This window comes from Saccopteryx bilineata, chromosome 3 (genome assembly GCF_036850765.1).
Source record: "Saccopteryx bilineata isolate mSacBil1 chromosome 3, mSacBil1_pri_phased_curated, whole genome shotgun sequence".
Lineage (NCBI taxonomy): Eukaryota > Metazoa > Chordata > Mammalia > Chiroptera > Emballonuridae > Saccopteryx > Saccopteryx bilineata.
In genome coordinates, this window is record NC_089492.1 from 296425761 (window position 1) to 296441773 (window position 16013).

Consider the following 16013-nt stretch of genomic DNA (forward strand, 5'->3'; position numbering starts at 1 on the left):
TCCATTTAATTGTGCATTCATTGGTTGCTTCTTGTGTGTGCCCTGACCAGGGGTCAGACCCTCCATGTTGGGCATGTTGGGATGATGCTCTAACCAACTGACCTACCTATCCAGGGCCTTCCTTATCCAGCTGCATTCATACCTGTGCCTTGGGAGAAAGATGGTGGCCTGGTTATTACCATCTAGGAAGGTTGGTTGTATAGCAGTGAACTGACCATGCAGGACAGTAATTTGAGCAGGCAGTGAAAAAGGAGATAAATTTTAAAAAAAAAGGAGATAAACTCAGCTACTTCTGCATTTTTGAATAGGAAGTAAAGGGGTGGTGACATTTTGTGATCAGCTTATTCCAAGTTCTTTCTAACCAACATCTCTCTTTTTTTTTTTTTTTTTAAAGAGAGAACGAGGGTTGATTCTTGTATGTGCCCTGACTGGGGATCGCACCCTCAACCTTGGCATATCAGGATGATGCTCCAACCAATTGAGCTGCCCAGACAGGGCTTTTTTTTTTCTTTTTTCTTTTTTTTTACCCTTTCTAAATGTCTATGGCAATGACCCTACTCAGTGCCATTTATCTACTAGTCAGGTGTTAAGCATATAATTTAGGCCTTGTTAAAAGAGATCATTTGTAAAGATGACCCTGTAAAGGAAAAAGGAGTGAAATTTAGGGATGTTAGTGATGGTCTCTTCTCATCCAGCTGTGTGGTGTGGAAGCCAACAGTCTCATCAAAGCAGCCTTATTTCAGAACCTGTGATCTCAATTCCTTTGCTAATGGACCCAAATAGATACCATTCAAACATTCCCCGTCATCAGCTGCAAACATCAGGCAATTTCAGAAGAGAAAAGTCAACTGGTTAAACACAGAGGAAAGTATTCTGTTAAACTGGGAGGCAGATGAAGTAAAATGTGTCAAAGCCTGGTGGGTTTTTAAGGTGGGTGATCCTTATACAAGACTTTGTATAGTTACACTGGAAGAGGGAAAAGTTATACATGCAATGGGATTACAATATGGTTTTGGAAACCAATAGCATCCCAATAAATTCAATTAAAAAATCACAGCAATGAAATGAATCTTACACAGAAATAATGTATATGCACCCAAGTGTTCAGTGGTTGGATTTACATTGAGATGTAAAAGTAAAGAAGACACTTATCTAGGGAATCTAAAGAAATAAATGAACAAACAAAACAAAAATAGACTCCTAGATACAGAGATAAGACTGAGGGTTTCTAGAAGGGAGGGGGGTTATGCCGACTGGGTGAAAAAGGAAAGATATTAAGAAGTATAAATAGGCCCTGGCCGGTTGGCTCAGCGGTAGAGCCTCAGCCCAGTGTGTGGAAGTCCTGGGTTTGATTCCTGGCCAGGGCACACAGGAGAAGTGCCCATCTGTTTCTCCACTCTTCCCCCTTTCTTTCCTCTCTGTCTCTCTCTTCCCCTCCTGCAGCCAAGGCTCCATTGGAGCAAAGTTGGCCCCGGGCTCTGAGGTTGGCTCTATGGCCTCTGCCTCAGGTGCTAGAATAACTCCGGTTGCAACAGAGCAACGCCCCAGATGGGAGGAGCATTGCCCCTAGTGGGCATGCTGGGTGGATCCTGGTCGGGCGCATGCAGGAATCTGTCTCTCTGCCTCCCCACTCCTCACTTCAGAGGAAAAAAGAAAAAGAAGTATAAAGAAAGTTACAAAATAGTCACAGAGTTTTAAAGTATAGCATAAGGAATATAGTCAATAATAGTGTAATAATATTGTAATAACTGTATGGTGTATGGTGTCAGATGGGCACTAGACTTCTCAGAGGATTACTTGGTAAGTTATATAAATGTATAATCACTATGTTGTATGCCTGAAACTCACATAAAATGCAGGCAGTCCTCGGGTTATGAACAAGATAGGTTCCATAGGTCTGTACTTGAGGTGAATTGGTATGGACGTTGGAACAGGTACATTTACCTATTAAATGCAACTTAGACAGATGTTTATCTTAACACAGTATTAATTTTTACCTTTCTGTGTATATAAATACTTACCCATTTTCAAACCTACAGGACCTATCTCATTCGTAACTCGGGGACTGCCCGTAAAGGTGACTATCAATGTAATTAAAAACTAAAGTTCAAACACGTTAATAAAAAAGAATAAAAAAGAAATGCAACAGGCCATTCTTGGCTCTGGTCTTGAACTTCCTGTTTTCAATTAGCATGCGTTTTATCTGTCCACGGACATATTTAATAAAGATGATTCAACTCTATTATGGAGACATGTTAGAGAAAAAGAACAAAAACTATTTTTTTTTTTTTTGTATTTAGCAGACAAGATCTTAAGAAGAGTAATTTCAGGAGACCAGTAAGGAGCTAGATTGTGGAGGACAGAAACATGCATGAGATGTCTTGACTTGGAGGCATGGGCATAACATGCTCCTTCTAGAAACTTGGCTAAGAAGAGAGAAATTGGAGATTAGGCACCAGCTTTAGGAAAGAAATGAGTTTAGACCCGGCTTCACATGGCAACACGTTGACTAGGGTGTGTTTCTTTACCTGGGAAACTCTGCGAATAGCAAGTTTCACATAAAATATGTTAATTTATATTGTTCTCTCTCTTTTTAAAATTCATTTTAGAGAGGTGGTGGGGTGGGAGGGAGGGAGGGAGGGAGAGAGAGAGAGAGAGAGAGAGAGAGAGAGAGAGAAGAGGGGGAGGAGCAGGAAGCATCAACTCCTATATGTGCCTTGACCAGGCAAGCCCAGGGTTTTGAACTGGCCACCTCAGTGTTCCAGATACTGTTCTCATTTGGGCAGTTAATCCAATTTACATTTCTATCCAGTGACCTTAGGAAGCTGAGGTTCAACGAGAGAGAGAGAGAGAGAGAGAGAGAGAGAGAGAGAGAGAGAGAGAGAGAAAAGAACGCTGTTCAAAGTTATAGAAGGAGTGATGGTCCAAGGCTCCCTTCCAAGACCCGTCCCACCTTTTCACAAGGGGGAATCTGACCTGAAATCTCAGAAATCCTTCAAGGGTTTGACAGGCAAACATTCAAAGGAAGGGAGGAGGAATTTTTACTGCAGAGACGTAAGAGCTGAATGAAGAAATAGATAGATGGCGTAAGGAAGACGCCTGGATGTTAACTCACCTCTCAACCACCTGGCCCTACTCTCTGGCTAGGGTGCTGCTGCTTTGGAAAGCCTCCTATAAAAGCGTCTCTTTTTCTGCCGGAGCTCTGTGATTGGCTCTTGGAAGCCAATCCCATCGCCGAGGACTTCCCGCATCCAGTGTGGTTTTTGAGAGGTGGAGACCATTTCTTCAATGGGAGCATCTAAGGCTCAGTGTTCTAAACTTTGGCTGCATGTTCAACTCACCTGCCTGGAGCATCATTTCGAAGTGCCAGTGCCCAGAGATTCTGATTTATAGGTCAATGGGGGCTGCCCAGACGTCGGGGTTCTTTAAAGATCCCCCCTTCCCCGTGATTGTAGTCGCTGCCAAGCTTGAGAACCAGGCTTTAGCACCTTCAGCTGCGAGGAGCTGCCTCCTGCTGTCAGGCAGATATTTTAAATTCCAGCTGCATTCCATTGAAATGTAAGCCGCACGTTAACTACAAGAGGTCAAGAGCCAAGTTCATCAGTTTTCTTTTTAAAAATTTTTAAAAATATATTGATTTTATAGAGGGAGAGAAGAGGGAGTGAGAAGTGTCAATTCATAGTTGTTTCACTTTAGTTGTTTATTGAATTGCTTATTGTATCTATCTGCCTTGATCGGATAAGCCCAGGGCGTCGAACTGGCAACTTCGGCATTCCAGGTCAATGCTTTATCCCACAGATCAAATCAAACAAATGCTGTTTAAAGATAAATATTTCCCCACGTGCCTCAGATGTGGTATTGGCAAACATCCTATTGAAAAAACAAAAAAGGCAGGAAAACTAAAGAAAAGGAAAGGAAGTAAATTAATTTTTCTGTACTCCATGATGTATTGGCCACTGAGTTGACTGAGGATATTCTCAGTAGAACAGGGAGAACAAAGAATAAATTAGAAAAAATTTTTATTTATTTTTTTGGACAGAGACAGAGAGAGTCAGAGAGAGGGACAGATAGGGACAGACAGACCGGAAAGGAGAGAGATGAGAAGCATCAATTCTTCATTGCGGCTCCTTAGTTGTTCATTGATTGCTTTCTCATATGTGCCTTGACCAAGGGGCTACCGCAGAGCAAGTGACCCTTTGCTCAAGCCAGCGACCTTGGGCTCAAGCCAGTGACTTTGGGCTTCAAGCCAGCAACATTTGGGATCAAGCCAGTGACTATGGGATCATGTCTATGATCCCATGCTCAAGCCAGTGACCCCTCATTCATCCTGGTGAGCCCGTGCTCAAGCCGGCCACCTCAGGGTTTTGAACCTGTGTCCTCCATGTCCCAGTTCAATGCTCTATCCACTGCACCACAGCCTGGTCAGGCAAAAAGAAAATATCTTTTCAACCACAGTTTACATTCAATACTATTCTGCACCAGATTCAGATGTACAGCAAAGTGGCCAGAAAACCATGCACTCTACAGAGTGGTCCCACTGGTGTTTCAAGCACCCACCTGGCCCCATATCCAGTGATCTTGACATTACTGACTACTGTATTTTCCCTAGGCTGTAATCTACAGCTCTGTGGCTATTCTGTAACTACCAATTTGTAGCGCTGAATACCTTCACCTTTTACACTTAGCCCCTTAACCCCTCCCTTCTGACAGCTGCCAGTCTCTGTATCTATGAGTCTGTTTCTCTTTTGTTTGCTTATATTATTCATTAGGTTCCACATAGAAGTGAAACCGTCCGGTATTCATCTTTTTCCAACTGGCTTATTTCACAGAGCAACATCCTTTCCAGGTCTAAAGATGAATTTGAAAGGAACTATTCAATGGCTCTGTTTTCAAAGCAGCGTTTCAGAAACTCAAGAATCTTCAGCATCGAAGACTATTTTACTCTATGTGTTCATGTTGGTTATAACACATATCATCTATGTCTATGGCTTTCAACCTTTTCATGCTTGGAGACCGGTGACCTAGTTGGCTGGAAGTGGAAACATGTAACAAATAAAGTTTATCTTAGTGCACATAACAGTGCAACGTGGTATAAGCTGATGCTTGATCCGAGCTCCACATGTATGATGCATTGAATACTTCGTAAGCTGGTCCGAATGCTTTTTGTCTGTTGTGCATGATTTGTAAATGCTCTGCATGGTGCGCAAGGTTGTTCCAGCGAGGCTACAAGTTCCAAAGATATCTAAGTCAACTTCAATAGTATTTTCATTGACGAGACAGGCTGATCAGTGGCAATCACCCTGAACATAAGTGAATTGGATAAAGATCATTGGGTCTATAATCTTCATACAACATCAGAGTGGTTAACTCTTTTGTGGACCTGCAGCCGTCCGTAGACCAGCGGTTGAAAAACACTGGTGTATGTAATAGGTATATTATGGCCATCTGGTCGACCCTCCTTACACTGAAGGGCTGAGGAACAACATTGATCCATGTTGAGAGTGTGAGAAAAATGCTTCTCTGTTAAAAGAAATCGGTCCTTGTCTCGCACATGAGAATAAAAATATTCCTTACCATAGCATGTTTTTCCAAGGGAAATTGAGATGGTGTGTTCAGTGTTCAAAGTTTGCATTCCTGATATATTAAACTGGACCAGCAACTGATAGAAAGATACTCTCCTGGGGTCTGGGTTGTCAGGTTTTAATTTTCCTTGAGAGCAGAGCTCTGATTCTTATTACCTGAATCCCAAATGTTTTACGCTTGAACACCGCTTTTGTGAAGCTAGCATTCCTATTACCTTACATTCAGAAAAGGAGATATTTGATCTCGGACCCTGTGTAGACTTGGACACCCTACCAAGCCCCATCAGATAATAATATCATACATGGTAATTATCTGAAAGGCTAAATATTTTAGCCTTTATAGATACCGCCAGTTAGGCACCCATCCAAAAAAAATCTATTTTTTTCTGGTACATGAATTTTCATAGGGAAAAATGAGGCAATATATGTCTTCAAGTAGATTAATTGTTATAGAAAAAAATGTCTTCCCAATTGAAATGGCAGAGGATAGTTCTAAGAACACAGAAAAATGTTCTATGTCTTGTCACCCAAAAGTAACCATTGTATCCTGCTGTTTGCCCTTAAAATGATATCCCGAACATTTTCACATTTTTATCTCCATACACACATATATACATATACATATGTGTATGAACATATTTTATATATACTGTATAGAAATATGAATTATATATATAATTTATAGAAACATGTTCTGTATAATAAACATGAGCATGAATTATATATTGGTAATGCATGTGACCATGAAGTATAATATAATTATGTACATGATCAAATGGAAAGCTACAGTAGTCAGTCATTTAAATCATGCATATACTATATAAATATATTCTATATTAGATAATATATTACATGTACAACATATTATATAATATAAATATCTAAACATACATATATACAAATATATGCATAGATAATATTAGTGTATAGAACCTGTATGAAAGTATATTAAATATTATATAACTATGTAAATATCCATGATTTAAATGACTAAATAGCTTTCTCTTTGGTCGTGTACACACTTGTCTTTACTTATTTGGTGACCTACTTTTACATAATATTTCTGTGTGTGAGCATTCGCGTGTGTATGTGTGTTTTTCTGTGGCTATTTTAAAAATACTGAACTAAAACTGCCTAAGAATTTCACATTGTGTAACCATCCCTTGAAGTCAAGTTCCCCAAATGGGTTTGTTGACCTGAAAGTGACCCACACTTTATATATTGAGAAATGTTGCAAACTGAACTTCTGCACAACTGACATTTCTGCCAACTCCTTCCTCTGACTCAACCATGGAGGCTGGTCATGGGCTCCAACCCCTGGGGGTGGCTCTAAAATCTGTTCTTTTCTTCCATGCTCATGACACTAATTTGAAAAAGAATATGTCCACTCCCCGTTTGTTCATTGCAGCGTTATTTGCAATAGCGATGGAAGCAACCCAAGGGCTCATCAACAGATGAGTGGGTATAAAAGCTGTAGTACATTTGCATAATGAAATATTACATGGCCATAAAAAAGAATAAAAGTTTACCTTTTTTTTGTGACAGAGAGAGAGAGAGAGACAGACAGACAGACAGAATGGGAGAGAGATGAGAGGCATCAATTCTTTGTTGTGGCACCTTAGTTTCTCATTGATTGCTTTCTCACATGTGCCTTGACCGGGGGGCTACAGCAGAGGGTGTGACCCCTTGCTCAAGCCAGTGACCTTGGGCTCAAGCTGGTGAGCCTCGTTCAAACCAGATGAGCCCGCACTCAAGCCTGAGACCTCAGGGTTTTGAACCTGGGTCCTCCGTGTTCCAGTACGATGCTCTATCCACTGTGCCACCACCTGGTCAGGCGAAATCTTACCATTTTTAACAGCATTGATGGACCTAGAGTGTATTATGCTAAGTGAAATCAGTCAATCAGAGGAAGGTAAATATCAGCTTCTTTTTTTTTTTTATACACACCAGACTTCATGTGATTTTTAAGACTTGTTTGAATCTAGTCTCACTCTGCTGATCCCCAACGGTTTTACTTCTTTTCAAATTTCTCCCCTATTCAAAGCTCAGTCCAAGCTAAAGTCCCGAGGCTCCCAACCCATGGGCAACACACATTTACAGTGTCTTTTTATCCAAAAGGGATCAGGTGTGCTTTTTAGTTTTATTTTTAAAGGTGTACGTGGTGATGACTATAGGTAATAATACTGTTTTGAATACCAAGACTGAATCTTTTTTCTGTCTCTTATGCCCGTAGATCCTTTGCGGTGGCCTCCGGGCTGGTTCTGTTCATCTGATAATTCCCATGGCCCCACTTCTTGTTAATTCCAGATAGCTTGACCAACTTCATTGTTACAAAATGTTCTGCCTACTAACTTCCTCTGTCTAGACCAAGGGTTGGCAAATGTGTTCCATAAACGGCCAGATAGATAGTAAATTCTTCAGGCTTTATGAGCCATAGTTCTCTGTCTCAAAGACTCAACTGGTCTTTTAAAAAGGAAAAAATAGCCCTGGCTGGGTAGCTCAGTTGGGTAGAGCATTGTTCTGATACACCAAGGTTGTGGGTTTGCTCCCTGCTGAGGGCACGTACCGTTCACTTACCTACTCACAGTTTGCTGACTTTTGCACAAACTCCCTGATTTTCAACCTCAGCTGCACATTGAATTCACCTGGAACCTTAGGGAACTTTACTGCTGGGGTTTCATTCTAAGAGGTTTGTATCTAATCTAAATTAGGGCGGGGTGTGTGTGCGTCTGTGGGAAATCCTGGTTCCCAGGATCTAAAGAATTTGTTTTTTTTCAATTCTGCTTGATAATTTTTTTAAACATTTTATTTATTTATTTATTTATTTATTTATTTATTTTTATTTATTCATTTTAGAGAGGAGAGGGAGAGACAGAGAGAGAGAGAAGGGGGGGAGGAGCTGGAAGCATCAACTTCCATATGTGCCTTGACCAGGCAAACCCAGGGTTTCGAACCAGCGACCTCAGCATTTCCAGGTCGACGCTTTATCCACTGTGCCACCACAGGTCAGACTTTTAAACATTTTTTTTTTTTTACTTTTTATTTATTCATTTTAGAGAGGAGAGGGAGAGACAGAGAGGGGAAACAGAGAGAGAGAAGGGGGGAGGAGCAGGAAGCATCAACTCCCATATGTGCCTTGACCAGGCAAGCCCAGGGTTTTGAACTGGCAACCTCAGCGTTTCCAGGTCGACGCTTTATCCACTGCACCACCACAGGTCAGGCCTTAAACATTTTTTTAAAGAAAAGATTTTACTTATTGATTTTGAGAGAGGGTAGAGAGAGAGAGAAAGGACAGAGGGAGGAACAGGAAGCATCAGCTCATAGTAGTATGTGCCTTGATGGGGCGAGCCCAGGGTTTTGAACCGGTGACCTCAGCGTCCTAGGTTGATGCTTGATCCACTGCACCACCACAAAAGGTCAGGCGATAATTTACTTTAAAAAATAATTTATTAAGTTGTTGCCTCTTGACTGTCTAATTAGAACCAGCTAAGGATTTTATGAATTATACTGTTTCCTGGCTACTGGCCTCGGCTGGGTGAGGAAGCCAGGAGATAATCTTTAACCATCCTCCTCCTCTAGTGTGCCCCTGTTGTGACACTTAAACTCTGACATTACACATAATACATAAACATGAGTGGTCGTGTTTCAACAAAACTTGAATTGCAGATATTCTTTTCTCACATGCTTTCATTCTATTTCGGGCCCTTTGGGCTTCATGCATATGGGTATGTCGATTACCTTGAGTGTAGTGGTAGCATCATGGATGTTTGCATATGTCCAAACTCATCCAACTGTACATAGGTTTGCTAATTACATTCAGTTCTTTGCATACCCATACCTCAATAAAGCTGTTAAGAATATTATTTTTCTTTTAATTTTTTTTTGGCCACATAAAATGCAATGTTTTTTATTTTTATATTATTTATTAGTGAAGTGAGAGGCAGGAAGGCAGAGACACAGACTCCTGTATGCGTCTTGACCAGGATCCACCTAGCAAGCCCCCTACCTGGCGATGCTCTGCCCATCTGAGGCTGCTGTGCTGTTGTTCAGCAACAGAGCTATTTTAGCACCTGAGGTAAGGCCATGGAGCCATCCTCAGCTCTGGGGGCCAACTTGCTCGAATCATTTGAGCTATGGCTGTAGGAGGGGAAGAGAGAGAGAGAGAAAAAGAGTGACAGAGAGAGAGAGAAGGCTGAGGGGTGGAGAAGCAGATGGGCACTTCTCCTGAGTGCCCTGACCAGGAATTGAACCCGGGACTTCCACTGGCTGGGTTGACGCATTATCACTGAGCCAACTGGCCAGGGTCATAAAATGCTATGTTGGTGAGGGCTGTCCAAGAGAGTCTCTGAAGTTGGTGCTTAAAAATGATTAAAATGATACATTTTATGTGATTGCAGATGAAAAAGAGGTTTTATGGAAAGTAACCTCAAAGGGTGATCTGATAATAAATTCTTCGTGTGTGTGTGTGTGTGTGTGTGTGTGTGTGTGTGACAGAGACAGAGAGAGGGACAGACAGACAGGAAGGGAGAGAGATAAGCATCAGTTTTTTGTTGCAGCTCCTTAGTTCTTCACTAATTGCTTTCTCATATGTGTTTGACTAGGGGGCTACAGCAGAGTGAGTGACCCCTTGCTTGAGCCAGCGACATTGGGCTCAAGCTGGTGAGCCTTGCTCAAACGAGATGAGCCCATGCTCAAGCTGGTGACCTCAGGGATTCAAATCTGGGTCCTCCATGTCCCGGACCTACGCTCTATCCACTGTACCACTGCCTGGTCAGGCTGATCATAAATTCTTAACTGGGAAAGTTATAGGGGATAGTCACATCCCAGGCATATAACTTTTTTAGTCAAATGTTTTATCTTTGTCTGAAGCAAGCCCTGCCCATTGCTTCTATGCATCTAGTTTAACACAGCTTTGAAATAAACTGTAACCAACCTCAAGAGAGCACGTGATCTTGTTAACTTCCTGTAATCCAATCCATATCATTGTTTTTCCCATAATGTAATCTTCCTTATTTGACCCCCTCCTTATATTCAAATGTACAAAGAAAAAAAAAGGCTACAAAAACGATTGCTCACCAGAACATTTGAGATCCTGCTCTCCGGCACATGCCTTCAGTTTGTTATTTATTTTTTTATTTATTTTTTAATTTTTTATTTTTTTGTATTTTTCTGAAGCTAGAAACGGGGAGAGACAGTCAGACAGACTCCCGCATGCGCCCGACCGGGATCCACTCAGCACGCCCACCAGGGGTGATGCTCTGCCCACCAGGGGGCGATGCTCTGCCCCTCCGGGGCTTCGCTCTGCCGCGACCAGAGCCACTCTAGCGCCTGGGGCAGAGGCCAAGGAGCCATCCCCAGCGCCCGGGCCATCTTTGCTCCAATGGAGCCTTGGCTGCGGGAGGGGAAGAGAGAGACAGAGAGGAAGGAGGGGGGGGGGTGGAGAAGCAAATGGGCACTTCTCCTATGTGCCCTGGCCGGGAATTGAACCCGGGTCCCCCGCACACCAGGCCGACGCTCTACCGCTGAGCCAACCGGCCAGGGCAATGCCTTCAGTTTGGCTCAAATAAAGTTTTATAAAAATTCTCTACAGATCTGGATGTTTCTTACCTTGACATTGTATCTATTTTACCACTAAAAGTGAAAAAAAAAAAAAAGTAAAATGTGGGAGCTGTTCAAACACAGGTGGCTTGCCAGATTTGGCCTGCAGGTGGTAACTTGCTCAGCCCTGCGTTAGACCACAAGTTTTGGACAAGAGGCGTGGTTTTAGGATCTTTTCCGTGTGTTTAGGCTGTAACAGAAAACCTGGCATCCAAGAGGATTTAAGAATATTGGTTTAATCAATAAGAATGTATAACAATTATTCTGTCATTGTCGCAATAACTTAGAGGGCCCTGGGAACTGACCACGTGGTTGGGCAGGAGAGATTCTGGAACTGACCACGTGGTAATCTTCATGGCTCCAGATGCAGGGGGGCAGCAGAGCCTTCTGGGTAATGTGAGTTCCCTCAGCCAGGCTGATAGCCTTGGATTTAGAAGCAAGGACTCCAGAGGAGGGGCCTTCCAACAGGCGGCTCTAAGTTTCACTGTCCAAAGCATGGCTCATCTCAGGGCAAGTGTGGCGTAATCACTGGTCTGGGTCTCCTTGGCCAACCTGGAGGGTGTTGAAGCTGTCCCCTGGGTGGGGGCATTGAAGGCCACTTGGAAATAGGTGACATCCTGTGGGTCTATAGCTTCAGAAGCCTGAGGAAGAAAGGGAGAATATGATATTGTCACAGGCAGTTAGACAGACATGAGCAGATCAAGAACTACAGGCCGGCCAGGCACAAGAGGTCACCAGGATGGAAAGCCCCGGGTGCCTAGCAACAGGAAAAGCTGGGAAGACAGAGGATCTTGCCAACCTTTCTTCCTCTGGCAACTTACTAGTCAAACAGGTTAAAACCCCCTTAGCAGGGGAACAAACAGGGTGGCCAGAGGATAGCCCCAGGAGGGGGACATGTAACCTTTGTTGGCTGTACCGAAAACTGTTTTAGGCTTTCTGCAGACATGAAGATGAATGGACACCCCCCCCCCCCAAACACTAAAGTATCTTCTATAAGTTGCTTTTGCCTTTTCTCCAAGGATACTTGGCTAAGATTGGTTTTGCAGAATCAGACAGCGTGATCAATTGCTCAAAAGATCTGAGGGTAGACCAGATGTCCTGATATCAATCGAGGGGTCTCTGGACCAGAATGACCTGACTGGGCAATCCGAAGGGACAGTTGTCAAAATCTTTGAAGACAATCCTGAGAAAAGCTCACCACCTTCATCCCAGCCTGGTTGAGCACATCTGTTTATGATTTTAACTGTGACTAACCACCTCAAAATCACTATAGGAGGCTTAGCCTACAAGCAGAGGTGAAGGCAGACTTTGGGTCTGAAGCCCTCTGCCATCTCAGCTTGCTGGACATCTGGTTAAAAGTGCATTCTCACGATTTAACCCTCGCCTCTGTGTACTGAATGGGCATGTGACAGGCAGTGCGTGCACCGGCATTTTCTGCTTATGGCATGATGCAGTGATGTTGGGGACCAAGTAATTATTTGGGGGCCGTATAGAGGAGGAAACGCTTACCTGTCGAGTGATTGGTTCCACTGCCTCTGGCTGTCTCTGTGTCCTGGCAGCATCTGGAGGGAAGAGGACATTGTGAGGGGTTGTGTGTGTGTGTGTGTGTGTGTGTGTGTTATATGTGAAAATTACAAGGAGACTGTAATTTAAAAATACTCCAACACTTTTATTACCTGTCTTGTTGATAGTAGCCAAGCTAACAGGTGTGGATCTAGTATATTTTTTTTTACAGAGACAGAGAGAGAGTCAGAGAGAGGGATAGATAGGGACAGACAGACTGGAACAAAGAGAGATGAGAAGCATCAATCATCAGTTTTTCGTTGTGACACTTTAGTTGTTCATTGATTGCTTTCTCATATGTGCCTTGACCATGGGCCTTCAGTAGACTGAGTGACCCCTTGCTTGAGCCAGCGACCTTGGGTACAAACTAGTGAGCTTTTGCTCAAACCAGATGAGCCCACACTCAAGCTGGCGACCTCGGGGTCTCAAACCTGGGTCTTCTGCATTCCAGTCCGACACTCTATTCATTGCACCACTGCCTGGTCAGGCATGAGGGATTGTATATTTGAGTCCCCTCCAATATATATACTGAAACCCTGACTGCCCCTACGCAATGGTATCAGAAGGTGGTGCCTCTGGGAAGTGATTAGGTTCAGAAGAGGTCATAAGGGTGGAATGTGCATAATGGGATTAGTGTCCTTCTAAGGACAGGCCAGGGCCACAGCTCCTGTGAGGATGCAGCAAGAAGGTGGCCACCTGCAAGAGAACCCTTGCCCAGAACCAAAGTGTGGGCACCTTCCTTGTGGCCCTCCCAGCCTCCCCTCTAGAAGCGTGAGCCGTGAATGTTGTCTGAGCCTCCTAGCCTACAGTGTTCTGTTGTGGTATCCAGAATGGACTAATGCAGAAGTAGGTGTCCTGTGTTCAGAGAGGCTGCTGTAGATCCCCTCTTTCCCCTGCCCTGTCTTCTCATTTCACAGATGGGAGCCGGGGCTCAAAAGGTTGTCGCAACTTGAGCCAGCAAATCAGCCCGCACCTCCATGTCTCTGGCTCCTTGGTCTCAGCCCCCACTCCCCCACTTTCCCTGAAGGATTTGCACCACAGGGGTCTCTGCTAAGGCATCCTTCCCTCTCTGAAGGGCACATACTGTTCTTGGCTTTGCGACGGCGGTGGAGGATGAAGAGAAGGGAGAGGAGGAGGACGAGAAGAAGCATGATAGCCACGGGGAGGCCAATCAGAAGATGCTGCTGCTGCTGGGTTTTCTGGTCTGAAAAAGAGGAAAGAGGGTTGGAGCTGCCGCCCTTTCTAAGACACCATCACAGAAGGCACCATGGCTGTGTGATCTCCCAAACCCCATCACAGCCTGGAATTGTTGACCCCTGTAAAAAAAAATAACGAGTGGAACCACTTTAAAATGGGTCTAGAGATGCCATGTCCGAAGAACTGCCTTGCACATTTTAATGCTTAAACCTTGAACCTGTAAGAACAGGGCAAAGGAACCCTGGGACTGGGGCTTTAGCCACTGCGTGTCCCAAAGAACTGTTTGCAGGACAAGAAAGAGGGTGTTATGACTCCTGGATGGATGGTTACTGGACTTAAAAAAACAACAACACACACACACACACACACACACACACACCACAACATTGTCTAGTTTTCACATTGTAACTGCATTTCTTTAATATGACCTTTCTTTCCTTCTGATTCAAACTGATCCCATTCAGCACCCTGACTCACCCACTTCCTGTCCTTTGAATGCCCACTTCCTCAATTATTAAGCTCTCAGGACAATGAGGTTCCGGTCAATCATCATCAATCAAATAGTCTTGGGGACAAAGCCTTGGGTCCGTTGACCGCAAAGACAGAGTGTCTGTCAAAATTGAGATGTCATCTAGGCTTTAGCGGTGTTTCAGCTCCAGAGCCAGAAAAGCAAAGTGACCCCACTGAACCACACCCTCGTGAAATCAGACAGAGGGACGTCATGGCTGACATCAGGACCAGATGTGATGATCAACTACCCCCTGCCCTAGTGCAGACCAATCAGTAGAGACCATGACTGTCACCAGGACCCTAACCCCTTAGTCACCATGATTAATGATTCCTCCCCCTACCCCACCGCCTACATAACCCATCCTCTAGAAGCCATTGGAGAGCCAGGAGAACCATTTCCTTAACTAGCAAACCTTGACTTTCTTTGCTTGAACTGTTTACATTCAATTGGGTTTTGATGCACACAGGCAAACAAAACTCTTTAGTTCAATAACAACATTATATGTTATGTTCTCTGCTCATTGGAACACTATTAGGGCTTCCGACTGATTCTTGAGTAGCTATTTTTTTTTTTATCTCAATAGATACTCATTGACTCTCATTTGGAAATTCCTTTTAAGGCCACTATGTCTTTGTTGATTCTCTGTTTGGATGACCGATCTAGAGCCGTCAGCGGTGTATTGAGGTCTCCAAGTATGATTGTATTTTTGTCAGTTTTTGTTTTAAGATCAATAAGTAGCTGTCTTATATATTTTGGTGCTCCTTGGTTTGGTGCATATATATTAAGAATTGTTATGTCTTCTTGATTCAGTGTCCCCTTAGCCATTATGAAATGGCCATTTTTGTCTCTGAGTACTTTTCCTGTCTTGTAGTCAGCATTATCCGATATGAGTATTGCTACACCTGCTTTTTTTTGGATGTTATTTGCTTGGAGTATTGTTTTCCAGCCTTTCACTTTGAATTTGTGTTTATCCTTGTTACTTAGATGAGTTTCCTGTAGGCAGCATACAGTTGGATTTTCTTTTTTAATCCATTCTGCTACTCTGTGCCTTTTTATTGGTGAGTTTAATCTGTTTACATTTAGTGTAATTATTGATACTTGTGAGTTCCCTATTGCCATTTTATATCTTGCTTTCTGTTAGTTTTGTGTCTTGTTTGATCCTTCTCTTTCGTTTTTCTATCTTTTGTTTTTATTTGGTTGTATTCCATACATCTTTCCTCTGTTGCTATCTTTTTTATCTCATGTGCTTCTGTGGTGGTTTTTTCAATGGTGGTTACCTTTGAGTAATGAAAAGGGTCCCTACCCTGTTCATTGTAGCGAACTATTTTGTGAGTACTTTTGCACTCCATCGTCCTTTGCTACTGTTAATCTCCGTCTTCTCCCCCTCTTTCTTTTTGTTGTCACAGTTTAAATTTGGTTTTATTGTGTTCTTCTTGGAGCTTTTACTTGTGGCTCTGTTTTTTTTTTGTTCTTTGTATCTGATTGGAGAACCCCCTTTAGTAATTCCTGGAGTGGGGGTTTTCTGATGATAAATTCCCTCATCTTTTCTGTATCTGTGAATG

At 43.1% G+C, this 16013-nt stretch overlaps 1 protein-coding gene across 1 annotated transcript in view; it reads right to left on the minus strand.

Annotated features, from left to right (window-relative positions):
- Positions 1 to 11405: 11405 nt before the first annotated feature.
- The window catches only part of NCR1 (natural cytotoxicity triggering receptor 1), an 81207-nt gene continuing 76599 nt past the window's right edge, over positions 11406 to 16013 (minus strand). Inside the window, exons 24-26 of the mRNA XM_066266641.1 lie at positions 13828 to 13947; positions 12690 to 12742; positions 11406 to 11821 (exon numbers count right to left, since the gene is read on the minus strand). Of these exons, the coding sequence (XP_066122738.1) occupies positions 11681 to 11821; positions 12690 to 12742; positions 13828 to 13947 (314 nt within the window). The 3' untranslated portion in view covers positions 11406 to 11680. The remainder of the gene's footprint in view (positions 11822 to 12689; positions 12743 to 13827; positions 13948 to 16013) is intronic.